Source organism: Anarhichas minor, unplaced genomic scaffold (genome assembly GCF_050575085.1).
Source record: "Anarhichas minor isolate MPS153535 unplaced genomic scaffold, ASM5057508v1 ptg000058l, whole genome shotgun sequence".
In the NCBI taxonomy this organism is placed as follows: Eukaryota; Metazoa; Chordata; class Actinopteri; order Perciformes; family Anarhichadidae; genus Anarhichas; species Anarhichas minor.
This window is the reverse complement of record NW_027466504.1, coordinates 2,884,345-2,900,551: the sequence shown is the minus strand read 5'-3', so window position 1 is coordinate 2,900,551 and position 16,207 is coordinate 2,884,345. Positions and strand designations below refer to the sequence as shown.

Here is a 16,207-nt window from a genome sequence, read left to right as displayed (position 1 = left end):
TCCACTAGAAGCGGAGCTTCAGTGATCACAGAGTTTTCTCCTGCTCAAAATGTGGTGGGAGTGACGCTCATTAGGATAATGTGCTATATGAATAACACCGCCACCGGTACACAGCGCACACTCCCACGCTGTTAGGGCTCCTCGCTGCCCGGGTCACCACACACATGTATACTTTAACACTTTAGGAACAGTGATTTCTCTAAATAACTAAATATACTAAGCAAATGTAAAATAACTATGAATGAATTCCATTGAAAAGATCACTCAAAATCCTCAAAGTATTATTTGTATGAACTTCACAAATAAAAAAACTTTAACAATTCATTGAATACACACATTAGTCTGAAAATGAATCTACAACAAATCGGATGATTTAAGTTATTTATTAAGTGAAAGTACCAAACATTCTCCACTATGAGGATAAATAAACTATTTAGATTGTAAAATAACAACCATTTCTATAAGTAACCTATAATAAAATAAGGTAACACATTACTGCTTTCAGCATATATAAGCAGTGTATAAACATTTAATAATTTGTTCATAACACACTTTATATAAGGAAGTTATAGGAAATATTAACGTAAAGCATTTAACAACTACAACGGCTCCTAAAAAAAAATCTTTATCTGTTAGCAGCATCCACTGTGCGTTATAGTTATTATATTAATAAACACCTCTATCTGCTTACAACTACATTACTGTATGTTGCATGTAATACATGACAGCAGAACAGCTTCTTGCATTGAGAATCAATTTGGTTATTTTATATATCAAGCTTGTTAATATTGCTAATGTTTGTTTCATTTAATTTGTCCATTAATGTGATTGTTGATTAATCAATGAATAATGTAGTCCAAAAAGTCTTTACATTTTTTTCTACCATCAGTCAAAAGCACAACAATTCTTACAGTGATAAAATGTTGTGAATGACTGAAATGATTAACTGATTATTAAAATTGTTTACGATTTTATCTCAATGAACTGATTGATTAATTGTTTTCAACCATTTCACCCAGTCCTGGGGACAAAACATCCCAAAAATACCCTCATCAACAGATTACTTGATAATGATCGACAGTTAAAGATCTAGGAAAGTCCTATTAAATTGATCAAATTAGCAATACTGGAGAATATTATAATACAAGTGTAACTAAACTAACTTTAAAGGCACTTTGTGGGTTGCGTTTTTTCAAACACCTGTGTCCGCCATTTTCAAAGCTTCCTCTCGGATGCCTGCTTACGATCTGGCGCCCGGTTGAGGCCCAGAAATATCCAGAAGACAGCAAAATAGAAAAAAAAACTCCTGGCAGAATGCAGCCTCTCTGCCGATACAGACACCACCACACACAGTTGGTCATAAGTAGGGATGCACTGATCCGACTTTTTCCTTTGTTACGATACCTCCACCTGGACTTTAGGTATCTGCCGATACCGAGAGCCGATCCGATACCGGTGTTTGATCAATAAGCTGCCTGCCTCGCTGTGTGGAAGTGACTGGGGTCATTATTTTATGTGTAAGGCAACATCAGGTTTGACTTAAAAATCACTTTGCTAACTTTGTTAAACAAAATGTTTCAAATAAGTGCATATGAATCATCATATATTATGAGAATTAGAACACCCAAAACATCTTTAAAGTTAACAATACAAGTGTTTGCAATTTTGGTGTTTTTTTTAATCTAGCAACAAATCAGTTAAAACCTGGGCAGGGATAAAAATTCACCAGTATGTGTTGTACATAATATAAAACATAGAATTGAATTGAATGGATCGGCCTCATTGACACCCACACCCGGCCCAGCTCTTTGAGTTAGTCATCGGTGTATCCTTAGTCATAAATGATGATTACTTTTCTATGAGTCAATGCATTGCTTTTTTAGGAAAATCATACTTGTTCCTAAGATGAACAGAAAAAAAACAGTAGGCGTTACTTGGTCATTACAGAAGTTTAACAAGCTAAGAACTCATCTGTCTTGTTTATTTTTGTATGATATGCTATACATGTACACTTCTAAGACAAAACTACATCTCTATCATTCATTAAGCTGCATGTATGAGTTGTATTGTCCCAGACTTGGACCATTGTTGGTGTTTTTTATCGTGTCTAACATGAGGCATGAGTGTGTCTGGTGTGAAAACACTCTTCCCTGGTAAACTTGAGCCTTGAGAACACCTGTATGAGGCCAACACGTAATGAGAGGTCTTTATGTGGTGTGTGTGTGTGTGTGTGTGGTGTGAATTTGCGTGCTGGAAGTTTCTCTCAGCGTGTGTTTATGTATGCAGTAAGTGTGGGGAGTCTGCGAGGTGTGTCTCTCTTCGAAGGGAATGTCTGCCTGTAATACGTGTCCACATGAAGCTATCTGTGTGTGTGAGGAATGTAAGGTGTGCATGTGTGTGTGTGTGTGAGAGAGAGTGTGTAATGAGGGGGTTCAGAGGGAGCTGTGATTATTCTCGCCTCCTGCGGTGCGGGTCCTCTGGCTCTGTGGGCCCCAGGGAAAGCGCCCTGTATTTAACGTGTGGGAACGCACATTCTGCCCCCTTATCGCTGCATTGTTGCAGCCTCGCTCTTTTCTTCTCTTTTTTTAACTAATTGAATTCTTGACTCCTGAGCCACAGGGACGGCTCGGGAGACCAAAGAGAGAGACATGAATTTTGGGGCTTTTTCTTGCGGTTGAGTGGGGCAGAGCAGTGGGGGTGAAATTTGAGTGTGTGAGCCCGGGTGGTGGTAGTGGCGGCGGTGGGGGCGCAGTCGGAGAGAGGGCCGGCTCTAGCTGGCTGGGTGGCTGCTGTGGCGTCACCCTGTACTTTGATACCGGAGGTCAAAGGTCGTCCTCCCCCGGCGGTGGTGAGAAAGTGCCGAATCGGGGACGGTTTATCCAACAATCATTTTCTTTTTGAGACTTTCAAAAGCGCTTTTGGCCCCTGCGACATCTTTGTAGTTGTGCTTGAGGAATTCTCGACAAAACAATTGTAGCGGCCCTCCCACCCCCGTTCTCACCTCTCTTCAGGGTAGCTTCTCCCTTCACTGCCCTGCCCCCCCCCCCCCCCCCCCCCCCCCGCCACACTAGTGGTCAGTGTAGCGTACCCCCTTCCCCAAAATGCCAAACCCCAACCAAGCTCCAAATCAGGATACTCGCCTAGTCTGGCAAGACAGACAGATGGCAATATTGCTGTTGGCTTTCTGGGTTTTATGCTTCTTGGGTTACCATCTAGGTTTTATCGTGACAAGGGTGTAAGATTTTCTTATTTTACTGGACTGTAAATTGTAAATTTTCAGACATGGTACCAGGGAGTAACCTCCGGGTTTGAACAGTGAAGCCAATGCAGAAGAGCCTTAAACTTGCATTCTTCCTAATGGCCATCAGGGGGAGACTCCTCTGGTTACAAAATGATGTCCGATTTAATAGAAGTCTATCGATAAACGACTCTACTTCTCAATTGATTTATTCCCTCAGTAAACATTGTAAACATGAGTTTATGGTCTCAATCGCTAGTTTCAAGTCTTCTTAAATACAGCATTTAGAGTATAATAGTCCTATTTAGAGTATAATAGCAGGGTATGCTGTAGGGCGGGGTTAACACAGTGCCAACATGGCAACCAAGGTGGTGACAGCAAAAACACAAAAGATGGCAACAGCCAAAATGCTGAACTCTAGGCTTCAAAACGGCAGTCAACAAACCAATAAATTATGTCACAGTCACTAAATCCACTTCTTCTATACAGATTATGTAAGGTACCTGCAACATAGCTCGCTTCATCTTCATCCCAATACTTGCTATATGAGGTACCTTGTGTCTACAACTTTCTAGACTTGAGTATTTTTCAAAATAACTAATTTGGAGTCCGCAAATGTGAAAATTAACCTAGGACTTACAGCACATTTTAGGTACCAAACCTAATTTACTATAGGAGTTTAAATGTTTTAACAAAAATCAACACTGATTTTTCAGAATTCTTTTAATGGAGCTGAAATCTAGAAAGGGATATTTAACTGATACTTTTTCTCACATACAGCCTTCCTCTTGGAAGATGAACACACTTGCCATTCCAAAAGTGTCTTTTCAACCAGCACTTTACAGCTCAGCCCCAGAAAGCACTTTTGTTTGTGCTCCATTACTTTCTAGACATGCAGAGCATACCTCAGTTTCTGCAAACCAGATGAACTGTGAACTGGGCTCAACTTGTAGAGCCTTCAAGCTTGGCGCAATTTATGTGATGAAGTCATTCTGAGTTGGCGGAGGGAACATTGTGGTGAGTACCCAGCCGAGCACCCAGCTCAAAGCCAGCCGTGTCCAAAAAAGCTCATCGTCCGTGACTTGGTGTGAGAGCTGACCTCCCGCTACACATCTGCAACTGCCTGGCCCACACTTCGACCTGTTGGGTCTTGTTTGAATGACAGCAGGGTCTGCAGGAAACATCTCAGTCAGCTATTAGCTAACCACCTGCCCCTCTTCCTATAGCCTGGACCCACACACACCAGGTATACAGCAGGAGAGAGAGCAGAGAGAGATACAGAGTGGACAGAGACAGGCTGGAGACTCATCTCTAATAGAATCTATCCATAATCCTCAAATTAAAGGTGATATACAAATAATTTCAACTGTACTATAATGGCTGACAAGGTAAATCCCGTTTAATTTCCATTTCCACAGCCCTAATTACAGTCATGTTGCACTCACAACTCTGCTGTTCGGACTTTCTCCTTTTATTCTACCACCCCTACCATCAAGATGTTTGAAAGTACCCTGAGGGACACCTCATCAACACTGATCCACCTAGGAGTCTGAGCTGGCTGCGACTGCCAGTCAGATCCTTGGAAGACAATTTCAAGATGACGAAAACTAGGGGGGGTGTTGCAAGACAGGGAGTTGTTTGACCCAAACGTGGTCAAAAGATGGAATCGAGTTGAGGACTGGTAGGAGATGGCAAGCAGTGGAAGCTGGTCAACAGCTTTTTTCCATCAGATGACATTAATTGCATAACTAATAATGACTAAGAAGACATTAGTTAGCATTTTGCTATGATGGTTGTCTCTTACGGTAGTTTTTTCTTGGGGACCCCAGTCAGTAGTCTTTTTATGTTGAATACATTTGTAGGATGGGGGTTAAGGAGAAGGTGGAGGCAGCAATGAAGGTGCAGTACAGCAAGAGGTCCCAGCCCTCAAAACAGGCCATCATCATTACAAGAGCTGGGTGCCGCCAGGACAGGATCTTGGCCTCTGCAAGGGACTCGTCCTCACGTCCGAATCCTGAGGAAAGTCCTCATAGTGGAAGTAATAGATCCCTGGGAAGATCGCTTGGCCAAGGCCTTCGAGAGGAAGCTCACCTCTGGTTTATGAATGCGGGCAAGTTAGCAGGAGGGCAAGCTGAATCCTGGTTGAAGTTGGATGCAGGGGCTTCGCAGTCCTTGCCCAGAGCCTACGACAGCCAACACCATAGATGCGGCAGAGAGAGCCTCGACATAGCTGTGGAGCAAGAGGAAAACCACAAAGGAAGTAGCTAGCTAGTCACCTGGACACAAAAGTAGGTCTGATCAGCCTCAGCTGTGTCACCTGGAGGAAGGTGTATGATGTCAAAAGACCCAAAACACAAGATGATCCTGCAACATCACTGTAGAAAAGTCGAGGGGAATTAAAATAACAAGTGCATGATTAAAGTATTTCTGTTAAAACGAGGAAGTGAGAGGTATGGTGAATATGATCTGACCCTGTTTTTCTCGGCTACTGATTGAATTGGCGCTGTAGAAATGCACATTATCCTGAATGTAACAAGACAATGGAGGATGTTTTGAGTTTGCATTATTCATGGTACAAGGGAAATAAAAGACATGTCGTTAAACAAATAAGCTTGCTCCAAATTAAGACCTGAGTCTGTTTGCAGTAGAGGTTACTATTCAATTATGGAATGACGTTGATATAAATGGTATTTTTCTATCAACAATTGTGGAATTTTGGATTTCTTTCTTGGACCTCAATGAACAATACAAGGTATGTTCAGCCCTTTTTTATCTTCTACATGCCAATCAAGACATTGCACACTGTAATTATTTCATTTATTTCCATTTTGGTAAATTAAAATAAGTTTTTAGAATGACTTTTGATTTCATAAAAAAAGCTAAAAGTGACAAAATAAAATAGGAAAAATTATTTATATATTGACCATAAAAGGTGAAATGATATATCAAGAGCGTCAAATACCGATACCAATGCACAAGCCACCCTTTAGCGTCTGTATGAAACGCACCAGACTTTCATGTAACTATAATGTAAAACCATCCGCCTCATTATTAGATGCTCAGAGAAAATGCTCCGGAAGTGTGAACGTAGTATAGAGACCAAAGAAACCTACTCTGTGCGGGAGGAATTGGAGGTGGATTGGTCAAACAAAAGCAGGACTTTCTACCAGGAGACTGCCGTTTTTGTCCCAATGTTATTTTGAAGTTATGTTTTCTGTACTTATGTTACATTTTATTTAGTTTAAGTACTTAATTTAAGCCCTACCGTGATGTTTTTCCTAAACCTAAGTGGTTTTGTTGCCTAAACCTAAGCAAGTTTGTGTTTGAATTCACAACGTTAAGAGTTTGACTCTCTGGGCTACCCAGTGTCGCCAAGAGTCCTGACCAAACGTCAGTATGTGACGAGTTGTGACGAGAAGGTGTTGGAGGATAACATTGTGAGAAAAACTTATCGGAGCCTATTTTACCCCTGTAACCTCCTGTAGTGCCTCGTCATAGTTCATTGAACCTGTCCAATATGAGCTCCATCAGTGGGCATAGAGTGCGAGTACACAATATGGTGTGGAAAAAGAAATATGATCAAGAAAAGTAATCTGTAAGGGGGGGGGGCATGGTCCAAAGCAACAGATAGGATCGATATCTTTTCCGAGGCGGCGCGGACGGGGGCGGTCGTCCAGCACTAGCCTTGGCATTTCACCGCAGTCACATAATCCTCACTCACAGACCTTGAGATGATATCCAGTGGATCAACAGAAACACAGGGATGGAAACAGAGGTGGGCTGAGATGTGTGTGGTGGATGGAGTCGTGTTAAGTATATAGATTATCAGTTCGACAGAAGTTGATTTTTCTCCAGGTGGTTGACGATACACTGTATGTAATTAACGGCATTTGACGTGCACCAGTTGATGCCTGTATCACACAATGTACAGATAAAATGATTGACAGTGCCAATTTATTTTGGTCATTATTAAACCGTCGTCTAAAGCACGGCCAAAATATCACAACGTACAGTGGCAGACAAGGAGGTCTAAAGCCCCCCAAAAAAACAGCAGTTTATCTTGCTGGTTCAGCACAAGTAGCCAATGGAACCACTGATCTGCGGAAGATTGAAAATACAATATGTAGCATTAAAAATTTATATTTCACAAGGGAACGTTATGATTTGTATATATGTATCAGCTTTGTTGGCCATGTATGCGTAGTTGATTCTGATTCCGATATGCTCCTAATCTGAACCATTGTTTCTAATGAATTAGGAATGGGTTGTAGAACTTCGGCACACATGAACTGCCATAAATTGCTTGGTTGAAAGTGACGTTTCTGTATTAATTCCCTGTAAGTGATCAGAGGAAAGAAAAGCCTCTTTTCCCACTGGACAAAAAAAAACTAACACCACCCACTAACATCTGGCTTTTGTCTGGAGTGGAAAAGGTTACAATCAGCATTCGTTGCCGGAACAAATGATTCAGTCAGAAGTAGCGGGTATCTTCTCGGCAGTGATGGAAACATGACACCCGGGTGCACGCGCTACTTTCCCGCCGCAATGCTATGTGATGCGAGTTAAAGGAAATATACGATAATGTTATCAACAGGAATTTGGATAATTATTCAAATGTATTAACAAACCAAAAATACAATTAATATGCTCTCCTTAAAGCCACCAGACTCCAGTCAGATAAGTCATTTTTACCTTGCTGGTCATTGAAACACACCTCATACAAACTTGACAGACACTAAATAAAACCCATCAAAACTGTATTCGTCTTTCCTCTGTTCAAAAAAAAAAAAAAAATCACCAACTCTGGTTTAAAGGATTGAAAGAGAGAGTGAATAATAATAGGTGTAAAAAAACAGAGTAACCATCGTGACATATTCACTGTTTACTAAAACCGTTTCCGGCGTTGAACGAGACACACCAGAAAAAGGACAAATTGGCATACTAGTCCACTGGGAATGGGAAGGAGTCTAGCACCTATTTGTAAAATCTATATTCAGCAGATGTTTAAAAACATAATTTTAAACTAACATTACATTTTAAAATAATTATTCAGCAATCTCTCAACAATCGTTTAAGTTTTGTAGCAGTATTTTAAGCATTGCCTTCAATGAAAACCTACAGAAAGAAACCGTACACATCAGAATATTTAAAAACTATGTAGGTTTGATATTTCAAAAAAGGTGTGACTTTAAAGACAAGACACCGAAGACAGTGATTTTCACACACTTCCTCCCCATTTTGTTAAGATGCAATATTCCAGTATTTCTCACCATCATACATGTCTGTCCGAAATGTTAGCACTTCATCATTTTATCTTTTTAGAAATTTGTGTGAAATTGTCAAAATTAGCATAGAAATTCTGGAGTTATAGCCAAAAATGTGTTTTATTGCAGTGACCTTTGACAACCAAATTCTGATAAATTCAACCTTAAATCCAAGTGGAGGGTTAAGCCAGATTTTAAGAAATTCCCTCTAAGCGTTCCTGAGACATCTACTTCAACAGAATGAATCGGATGTACGTACATACAGACGGATTAACAAACCCGAAAATATAATGCCTCGGGCCACGGCTGTCGCCGGCGCAGGGGCATAAAAATCTGTCTGAAGACAAAACAACATAGAAATTCTCAGGATGTTTAAAAGACCGTTCACAGTGTGAAGCCGGTTTCAGTTCTAATAACAAATGTGTAATTACTGCATCATAATTTGTGTCGTCGTATCCTTTGTAAGTTTTATCTCGGCTTGTGCTTATACGACTGGGGTGAAAACCAGGAGCTTTACTGGGTGTGTGCGGGCAGAAGTTATACAGGTTTATCAGTGAGTTGACACCTGGTTTCCAGGAGAAATTGTAATTAACCAGGTCGTTGGTCAGTGAGAGGTAGTTTCCATTATGAGGGGGCGGCAGGGCTGAGGCCCGGCCTGCTATTTCAGCCAGCAAATTGGAGAAATTAATGATGTGGATAATCTGCTGGCTACTCTCAGATCTGAGAGACGCTACAAGGCCTGGATCAGATGAACGAGGCCCCCCATGCATGTTTGCTGACATATTGGATCTGAGTGCAACAGTTTAAATTTTGGGCTGAAAATTAGGCCCTTTTATCAGCTTCTAGTATTATTTATACAGTTTAAATACCAAGCTATGACTGGATTATGGTTAGGTTTTAAGGATTCAAATTCCTTTTAGGGTTAGAGGTAAAAATATTTAGTAAAATGGGTTAGACCTGCTCCAGAACGGCTCGGTTTCTGTCCATGTTGGATGACTCTACAATGATGTGCCTATGTAGAAAGTACTGTGTCCTTGATGTAGGGAAGTTACAGGTGTGAGGTTGGGGTTATGGATGGACACACGTGCATCCGACACAATCCAACAGTTATCAGATGTTGCGATTTTGAATATTGTAAGACACTGGAAAGTAAACACTATTAAAAAAATAAGCCCTTTTGTCAAATAAGCTTCGGAGAAATTTCTGGAGTTTCCCTTTCACGCATGTAGCCCACATCAGGAGATTGTCCGTGTCGTGATGCGGTCACGTAGCCAGTTCGTAATTTGGTCAAAAACAACCAAAAAATATATATAACATAGGCCGTGTCCTGCTATGCGGAAGCCTCGGACGCTGACATTAACCACTGCGCTTTGTTTTTAATAATTCCTGAAGCTGTATGCGGAACACGCGATCATTTGATTTGATATGTGATGTTTCCAACTTTGCAGCCAGATGGACGATCACCTGCCTTTCTCCGCTGGACGGGCAGGTGGGTGAAGTCAGGATACTGTTACAGCGCTCTGCATCTGCCTGCCTGTGTGTGTTGTCAATGGTGTGTGTTATTAAGAGTGTAAACGCGGCTGAGAAATCAAAGGGCTCCTCGAAAGCACCACTACAAAGAGCTGGCTTCTGCTCTCTCAAGCCCATTTCAGTCAGCACCTTTAGGAATATTCTCACACTGGTTTAGTGCTGACAGTGCCGTGGGAACTTTCACTATGTTCTATAAGTGTTTACTCTATATCTATAACTTGGACAAAGGTGGTGAGAAATGTAGCGTTACAAACTAGAGTAAGCAATACATTTAAAAGAACTAAAACACAAAATGGGAGATTAGTGTACATGCAATGCCAGAGAGAGAGAGAGAGAGAGAGAGAGAGAGAGAGAGAGAGAGAGAGAGAGATGGACAAGCAAGAAGCAAATTACAGTACGGAAAAAAAATGTGTACTTGAATCAATGTTGAATGGTAGTATTGAGGTGCCGTGTCTCACACACATCACAGATCTCAAAGTAACGCAAAATATAATATAATTATTCCTTTCGAAATCTATTCAGTTGGATTGGAGAGAAAATATAGCGGTAACACTTTCTCCATATCTATAATGCATTATAAACATGCTTATAATGTCCTTATAATCTGCTTTAAGCACTCAAAATATGTATAATGCTTTAATCAATAATATGATTAAATATGCAATAATTATAACACATCAAATAATTTATAACGATTTGTAAGGTGAAGTATAATAATATTCCATAACTGCTGGTGACTCCCTGTTATTTTGTTTTTGTAAGGATCAAAGTGTATTATAATCCCCATAGTTATATTTTTTTTTATCATGCATTACAATCACTATTATGATAAACTATAAGTGGTCATTGGGTGCTTTGAGTGAATAATGAAATTCCTCAGGTATAGTCCGATATAATGAATTACAGACTGGTTATGAGTCACGATAAGTGGTAATTGTTTGTAAAAAAGTATTTTTTTTAAATAAAGAAAAATATATATATATATATATATATATATATATATATATATATATATTTATTAAATATATGCAAGAACGCACAAAACATTGTGAAAATAATTTATTTGATTAAAGGGCCATAACATAAAATAAGTAATTCAATTTAACACAATTTATTAAGGGACATTTAGATTTCAATGATGTAATGTTTCCCCAAAAACTCACTCTAAACCCTAAAAATATAGATAATACCTGAAACAATTCTACTTTACTTGTAGATGTATATTTCACTTTTATGTCAAGGTCAAATTGTCAGTGAGTGAGCAGCAGTTATGAAGTATCATGATACTTGACCATTTAAGTCATTATAAAATGCTTTACAATGTGTAATGATTATTGTTATTAAGTACTGTGAATATTTAGGTGTTTATACCTATAAGCATTCAAGGATATGAGCAGATTATAACGCATTATAAGTATGTTATTAATGCATTATAGACAGGCGTCATAGAAAATGTTACCAAGAAATAAAATAAATAAATAAATAAAAAGTTTAAACTTCTATTTTTTTTTTTTTACTATGTGTTAAATACCTTAGCAGCCAAACATGGGTTACCTGCCAGAATGGCTGGTGAGACTAAACATAGAGGATATTAATATGAACTATAACATCAAAGCGGTGCGCTGGATTTAAATAACACAAGACAAAACAAGAGCATGCAGAATGCAGTCCATTAAACGTTTCATCTCAATTCTCTTGGTTTTCATAATCGCTTTATATCGCATAATAGAAAAGTGATCAATCTACCGGCCCCTAACGTCAATCACCGATTTTAAAGAAGCGCATTCTGCCCCTGTGTCTGCTGCTCTTGTCTGCTGCTGCTCTTGCACTCTTGTGCGTGATGCTGAGCAAATGCTTACCTCAATGTGGGACTAATAGCAACAGACCACACTCTGTCATACATGGGGATGGTGTCTCTGGGGCAGCTGGAGGTCAGACTCCAAATCTAGAGAAACAAAAGTCCCTAGTAAGCACATTTAATAATGTATACAAAAACAAACATACTATGTCCTTCCATCCATCCATCATCATCTGTAACCGCTTATCCTTTATAGGGCTGTGGGGTTGCTGGAGCCAGTATATCACAAGACCATACTATGTTATGCACATGAAATATAGAGCCCTTTTCTCTTAGTAGACATGACGTAACGTACTCATATTTGTTTGTTTACCATATTTTATTGTAAATTTTCACATTTTCTATTTTGAAATTATGTCTTTAACTATTGCACTGTTTGTTGTTATTGTCATGCACCAGTCACTAAGTCAAATTCCTTGTATGTGTAACATATTTGGCAGTAAACCCTTTCTGTTTCTGATGACACATTTTTGTGGGCGGAGCGTAGGTGGAGCAGGAAGAATCATTCTCAGATCCAATTTTTTTTTCTACTTTACAAGTTTCACTGAATATGTCCAGTCACTCCCTTTCCGTGAGTGTTACCTGAGAAAGTTACCATTAACCTACGGCGAAAGCCAAGTCCTTTAAATACCACAGTGCATCGTAAAGGAAAATGTATAAATCTTTGGATGCCTATAACTACCCTGCTGAAAAGGTTGCTAATCCAGCATTTGCAACAGTTGCCTACACGGCTAAGCAACCCCAAAAAGGAAGACCCACTAATCAAAAAGACTGTGGTGGAGCAGCCGTGACAGCTTTGGTTAGCAGAGGGCTAGCCAAACTATTAGCAAGGTAATCTAAAAAGTATTAGCGACATAGTATTGAATCATAGTTTGTCATCGCAAAGGTATGCAGTAAAGTTGGAGCCATACTCAAACATTCAATTCTCGCACCCAACAACAAAGCAAGATGAGATTTTCAATGTGTAACTCTTGCCTCCAGCTAACGCTGCAACGTAATCATGACATCGGCTCTAAAAGGGTCTTTAATGCTGAATTATCATGAAGCTTATGGTGAATTGAATCTGAAGTGAAATGTTCTTGTTCTGGAGAAATGTAGAGTTATGTTTCAAATAAAGTCTACGTCCTACAGTCTTCCCATTTGTGAAACAAATGTGGAGTCTACACGTCATGGAACTGTGCATCGCATCGATAAATCTGGATTGTAAGAGGTCGTTCTGACCCGGGTTGTTCGGTCTCTGGATCCACTGACGATGAGTCCATCTTTAGAGTCCAGGCAGTTAACTTCCTGGTTGTGACCCGACAACTCCACCGACATGTCCCTCCTCCTGCTGTGAACCAGGATCCTGCCATCACTGAGAAAAGAAGAGTCATTTTTCAGGACTAGTTTGAAACTATCAGGATTATCACGTAAGCAGTCATTGAGAAAAAATATATGTATGCAAGTCATCTTCCAGTATGGGTTGATAGCTATCACTGTATAACTGTTATAAACTCAAAAGGGAAGAACAAATAGAACACGTGGTAACCTTCCACCGCTGATCAGGTGAGAGTCTGTCAGGACGAAGCGGCAGACATCGCCCTTGTGGCCTGAGTATATTTTAAACGGGTTACGCCGGAGCCTCCCAGAGTCCGAGCGCAGATGGTACGCTCCAATATCGGCAGCCTGAGACAGAAACAGTACGTTCCCTTCAAGCTGCAACCACGGCAACAGTCTGAAAACAAGATACGAAATTTGAGAGAAACAACGCGCTGATGTGCTTTCTTTGCGAGAGTTAGTTGAGAAGATGGATTTAAATCAAATGCATGTGTGTTAAATATGGAGACAGTCAGGACATGGTTAGCCTAGCTTTATATAAATCTAGGTTAACCCGGCTAACCTGGCCCCAGAGGCCTTATGCTACTGTAAAACACATCATGCATAGTACACAAGCTAAGAATTCAAATTTTTGTATAGATTTTCTCGTTTGTTACACTGCATATTGTCTAGGTGATATGTAGAAAATAAGGTCAAAGCATTTCAGCTTTTAAACAGTTAATAGGGAGAATACTCACTCACTTTGCTTTCCATTTGAGAGGAATTGCCTTTTTGCAGACCCCGTCGTACCAGTTTTGAGCTATCGTCACCCTCTCCTTCAGCGGGATGGAAGGATATCTGCAATGACAGCGACAGTTAAACAACACTATCCTATCACCACTGTTTATTTTGAAATGATTGGCTAGTTTACGATTTAAAACATGCCCATCCCATCAATGCAACGGTAGAGGACATACTAGAACACTGTGTTAAAAAGTTTTATGTCAAGTTTTCTGATCTGAGGTTTAGAGATATCTGTCTATGGGATTTTTGCCTGAACTCCAAAACAATGGAGGTGAATAGAATTTATTTTGTGGCGCTCACAGTAATGAAAAATTTCATTTAAAAAAGCAAGAAAAACAGTTACGTCTTTTTTCAAAGTCAGTGGTTATTATCCGCGAATAGAATACTATTTTCATGAGGAATGGGTAACAGAGGTTGTTTTTTTCACTAAACAGAATGAAGTCTGTGCCTCATTTGCAGTGCGAGTGTAAACATGTAGCGTTGAGTGCCACTTAACCAAAAGTTCCCAGCAACTGGAGTGAGTCAACCACTTTCAATTTGATTCTAAACGGTTGGAGACCCCTGAAGTAGTTTTGAGCCATCATTCTCATTGTTGTCAACATAATAAATCACAAGGTGCCCCGGTGGTCTAGGGGTTAAGGTGCCAACCATTTCTTTTAATTGAGTAGTTGATGAACTCAACTCCGACATTTACTGTATTCCTTTGATGATTTCAGCAGTAAGGTAGCAAATATACCCAAACCTTTTAAAACTGGTTTTCCAAAATATCTCAGACAAAACAAAAATCAATATGTTCCAGAGCTAAAACAAGTAACGGTCCCAGGGCCCCAGAACTCCAGGGGCCAGTAAGCTTCATGCGTATTGTCTGTCAAATGGTTTGTGTAAAAACATTGCTGCCATTGGTGTTCTGTGACCTGCTACTCTATTCAGGAAGGTAAACTGACTAATGGTAAACATACAGTCAATGCGGCCAAAGGATGAACGTTCAGTAAACACCGTCAATGCACTAGCCCAGGCTAACGCGAGGCTAAAACAATAAAGTAAAATACACAGCAGGTTTGTCATCAGTGTGCGACTGTTATCTTACATGTCCGTCCCGTTCCGAGTGATTCCAGTGTTTAAAAATTCTTTGGCAATGTTCCTCCACACTGCGTCCCGGTTCACAAAGTGGTAAGTGGTTTTACAAACTTGAGAGAGGCGACTGAGGGATTTGTAGCCCAAATAAGACAAGATATGATAGAGAACATCTTCCGGCAGCTGCGATAACAGCATGCTGACAGCGCTGCCCTTGCCTCCTCGCGCACGCTGTGTCCGGGTCTCTGCCGTGCGTCGCACCCGCACGCGGGGCTACTTTGTAAAAGCGGGTTTTGAACGTAGTAAACAAAATATCTCATCTTTAGAGAGCAGCAGGACTATTAGCGTTGTACGGTGAGCATGACAGAGGTAACAGGAAGTAATTTCAGCAATTACAGCTGATGACGACTTCCCTACGTAACTGGACGTGATGACGTGTAGCGCTGGGATCTCTCCTGTGCTTCTCTGCATTTCTCAAACTTTTGTCTGTCCAAATAGCTTGTGACGTTGTGTGAATTCATAGTGCGTTTATTTCCTGAAATAAATTTGTTTATTTATATTTAAAATGTTGTATTTACCTACCTTTCAGTGTTGTATGTGACAATATTATGTTATATATATATATATATATATATATATATATATATATATATATATATATATATAACTATATAGCACTTTACTTTTCAATAAAACAATAAAATGAAACTATAAAACATGCCACGATAATGAGACAAGAAAGGGGAAATTAGGATTAGAGCACGGCAAAATATTAAAATAGTCAGACGTAAAGTAAAAAGAAAACAGCTTAAACAAAGTTAAAAATTGCAATAGGCAAAGTGTACAAATCTGCACTGGGAAAAGGATGTTCAATAAAAAATAATTTCCAGAAGGGATTTTAACAGATTTGAGATGCTCAGGCAGGGAGTTCTAAAGCTGTCACCCTCAGTGAAAAAGTAAGTAGTTTAAATGGGATTTGCTGACAATAAGAAAATTATAGGATGTCACCATTCTTTTAACTAAGAAATAGAAAGCCAAAGTCCTGAAATCACCTCCAGACTCATGTTTCACTAGCCTCTGTGAATCAATACAAGCTCTCATTGAAGGTGTCTATCATCTGTTTTTCTGGGAAAGTGAAACATG

The 16,207-nt window shown here is 39.8% G+C and overlaps 1 protein-coding gene across 6 annotated transcripts in view; it reads right to left on the bottom strand.

Moving 5' to 3' along the window:
• Positions 1-15,457, bottom strand: part of fbxw4 (F-box and WD repeat domain containing 4) — a 53,821-nt gene extending 38,364 nt beyond the window's left edge. For 4 of the 6 annotated variants that reach the window (XM_076076636.1, XM_076076639.1, XM_076076640.1 and 1 more), the window contains exons 1-5: positions 15,078-15,457; positions 13,949-14,044; positions 13,419-13,604; positions 13,112-13,244; positions 11,892-11,977 (exon numbers count right to left, since the gene is read on the bottom strand). In XM_076076636.1, the coding sequence (XP_075932751.1) occupies positions 11,892-11,977; positions 13,112-13,244; positions 13,419-13,604; positions 13,949-14,044; positions 15,078-15,262 (686 nt within the window). In that variant the 5' untranslated portion in view covers positions 15,263-15,457. The remainder of the gene's footprint in view (positions 1-11,891; positions 11,978-13,111; positions 13,245-13,418; positions 13,605-13,948; positions 14,045-15,077) is intronic. The other 2 variants (XM_076076638.1, XM_076076641.1) reach the window with 2 other exon arrangements.
• Between the last annotated feature and the right edge of the window lie 750 nt (positions 15,458-16,207).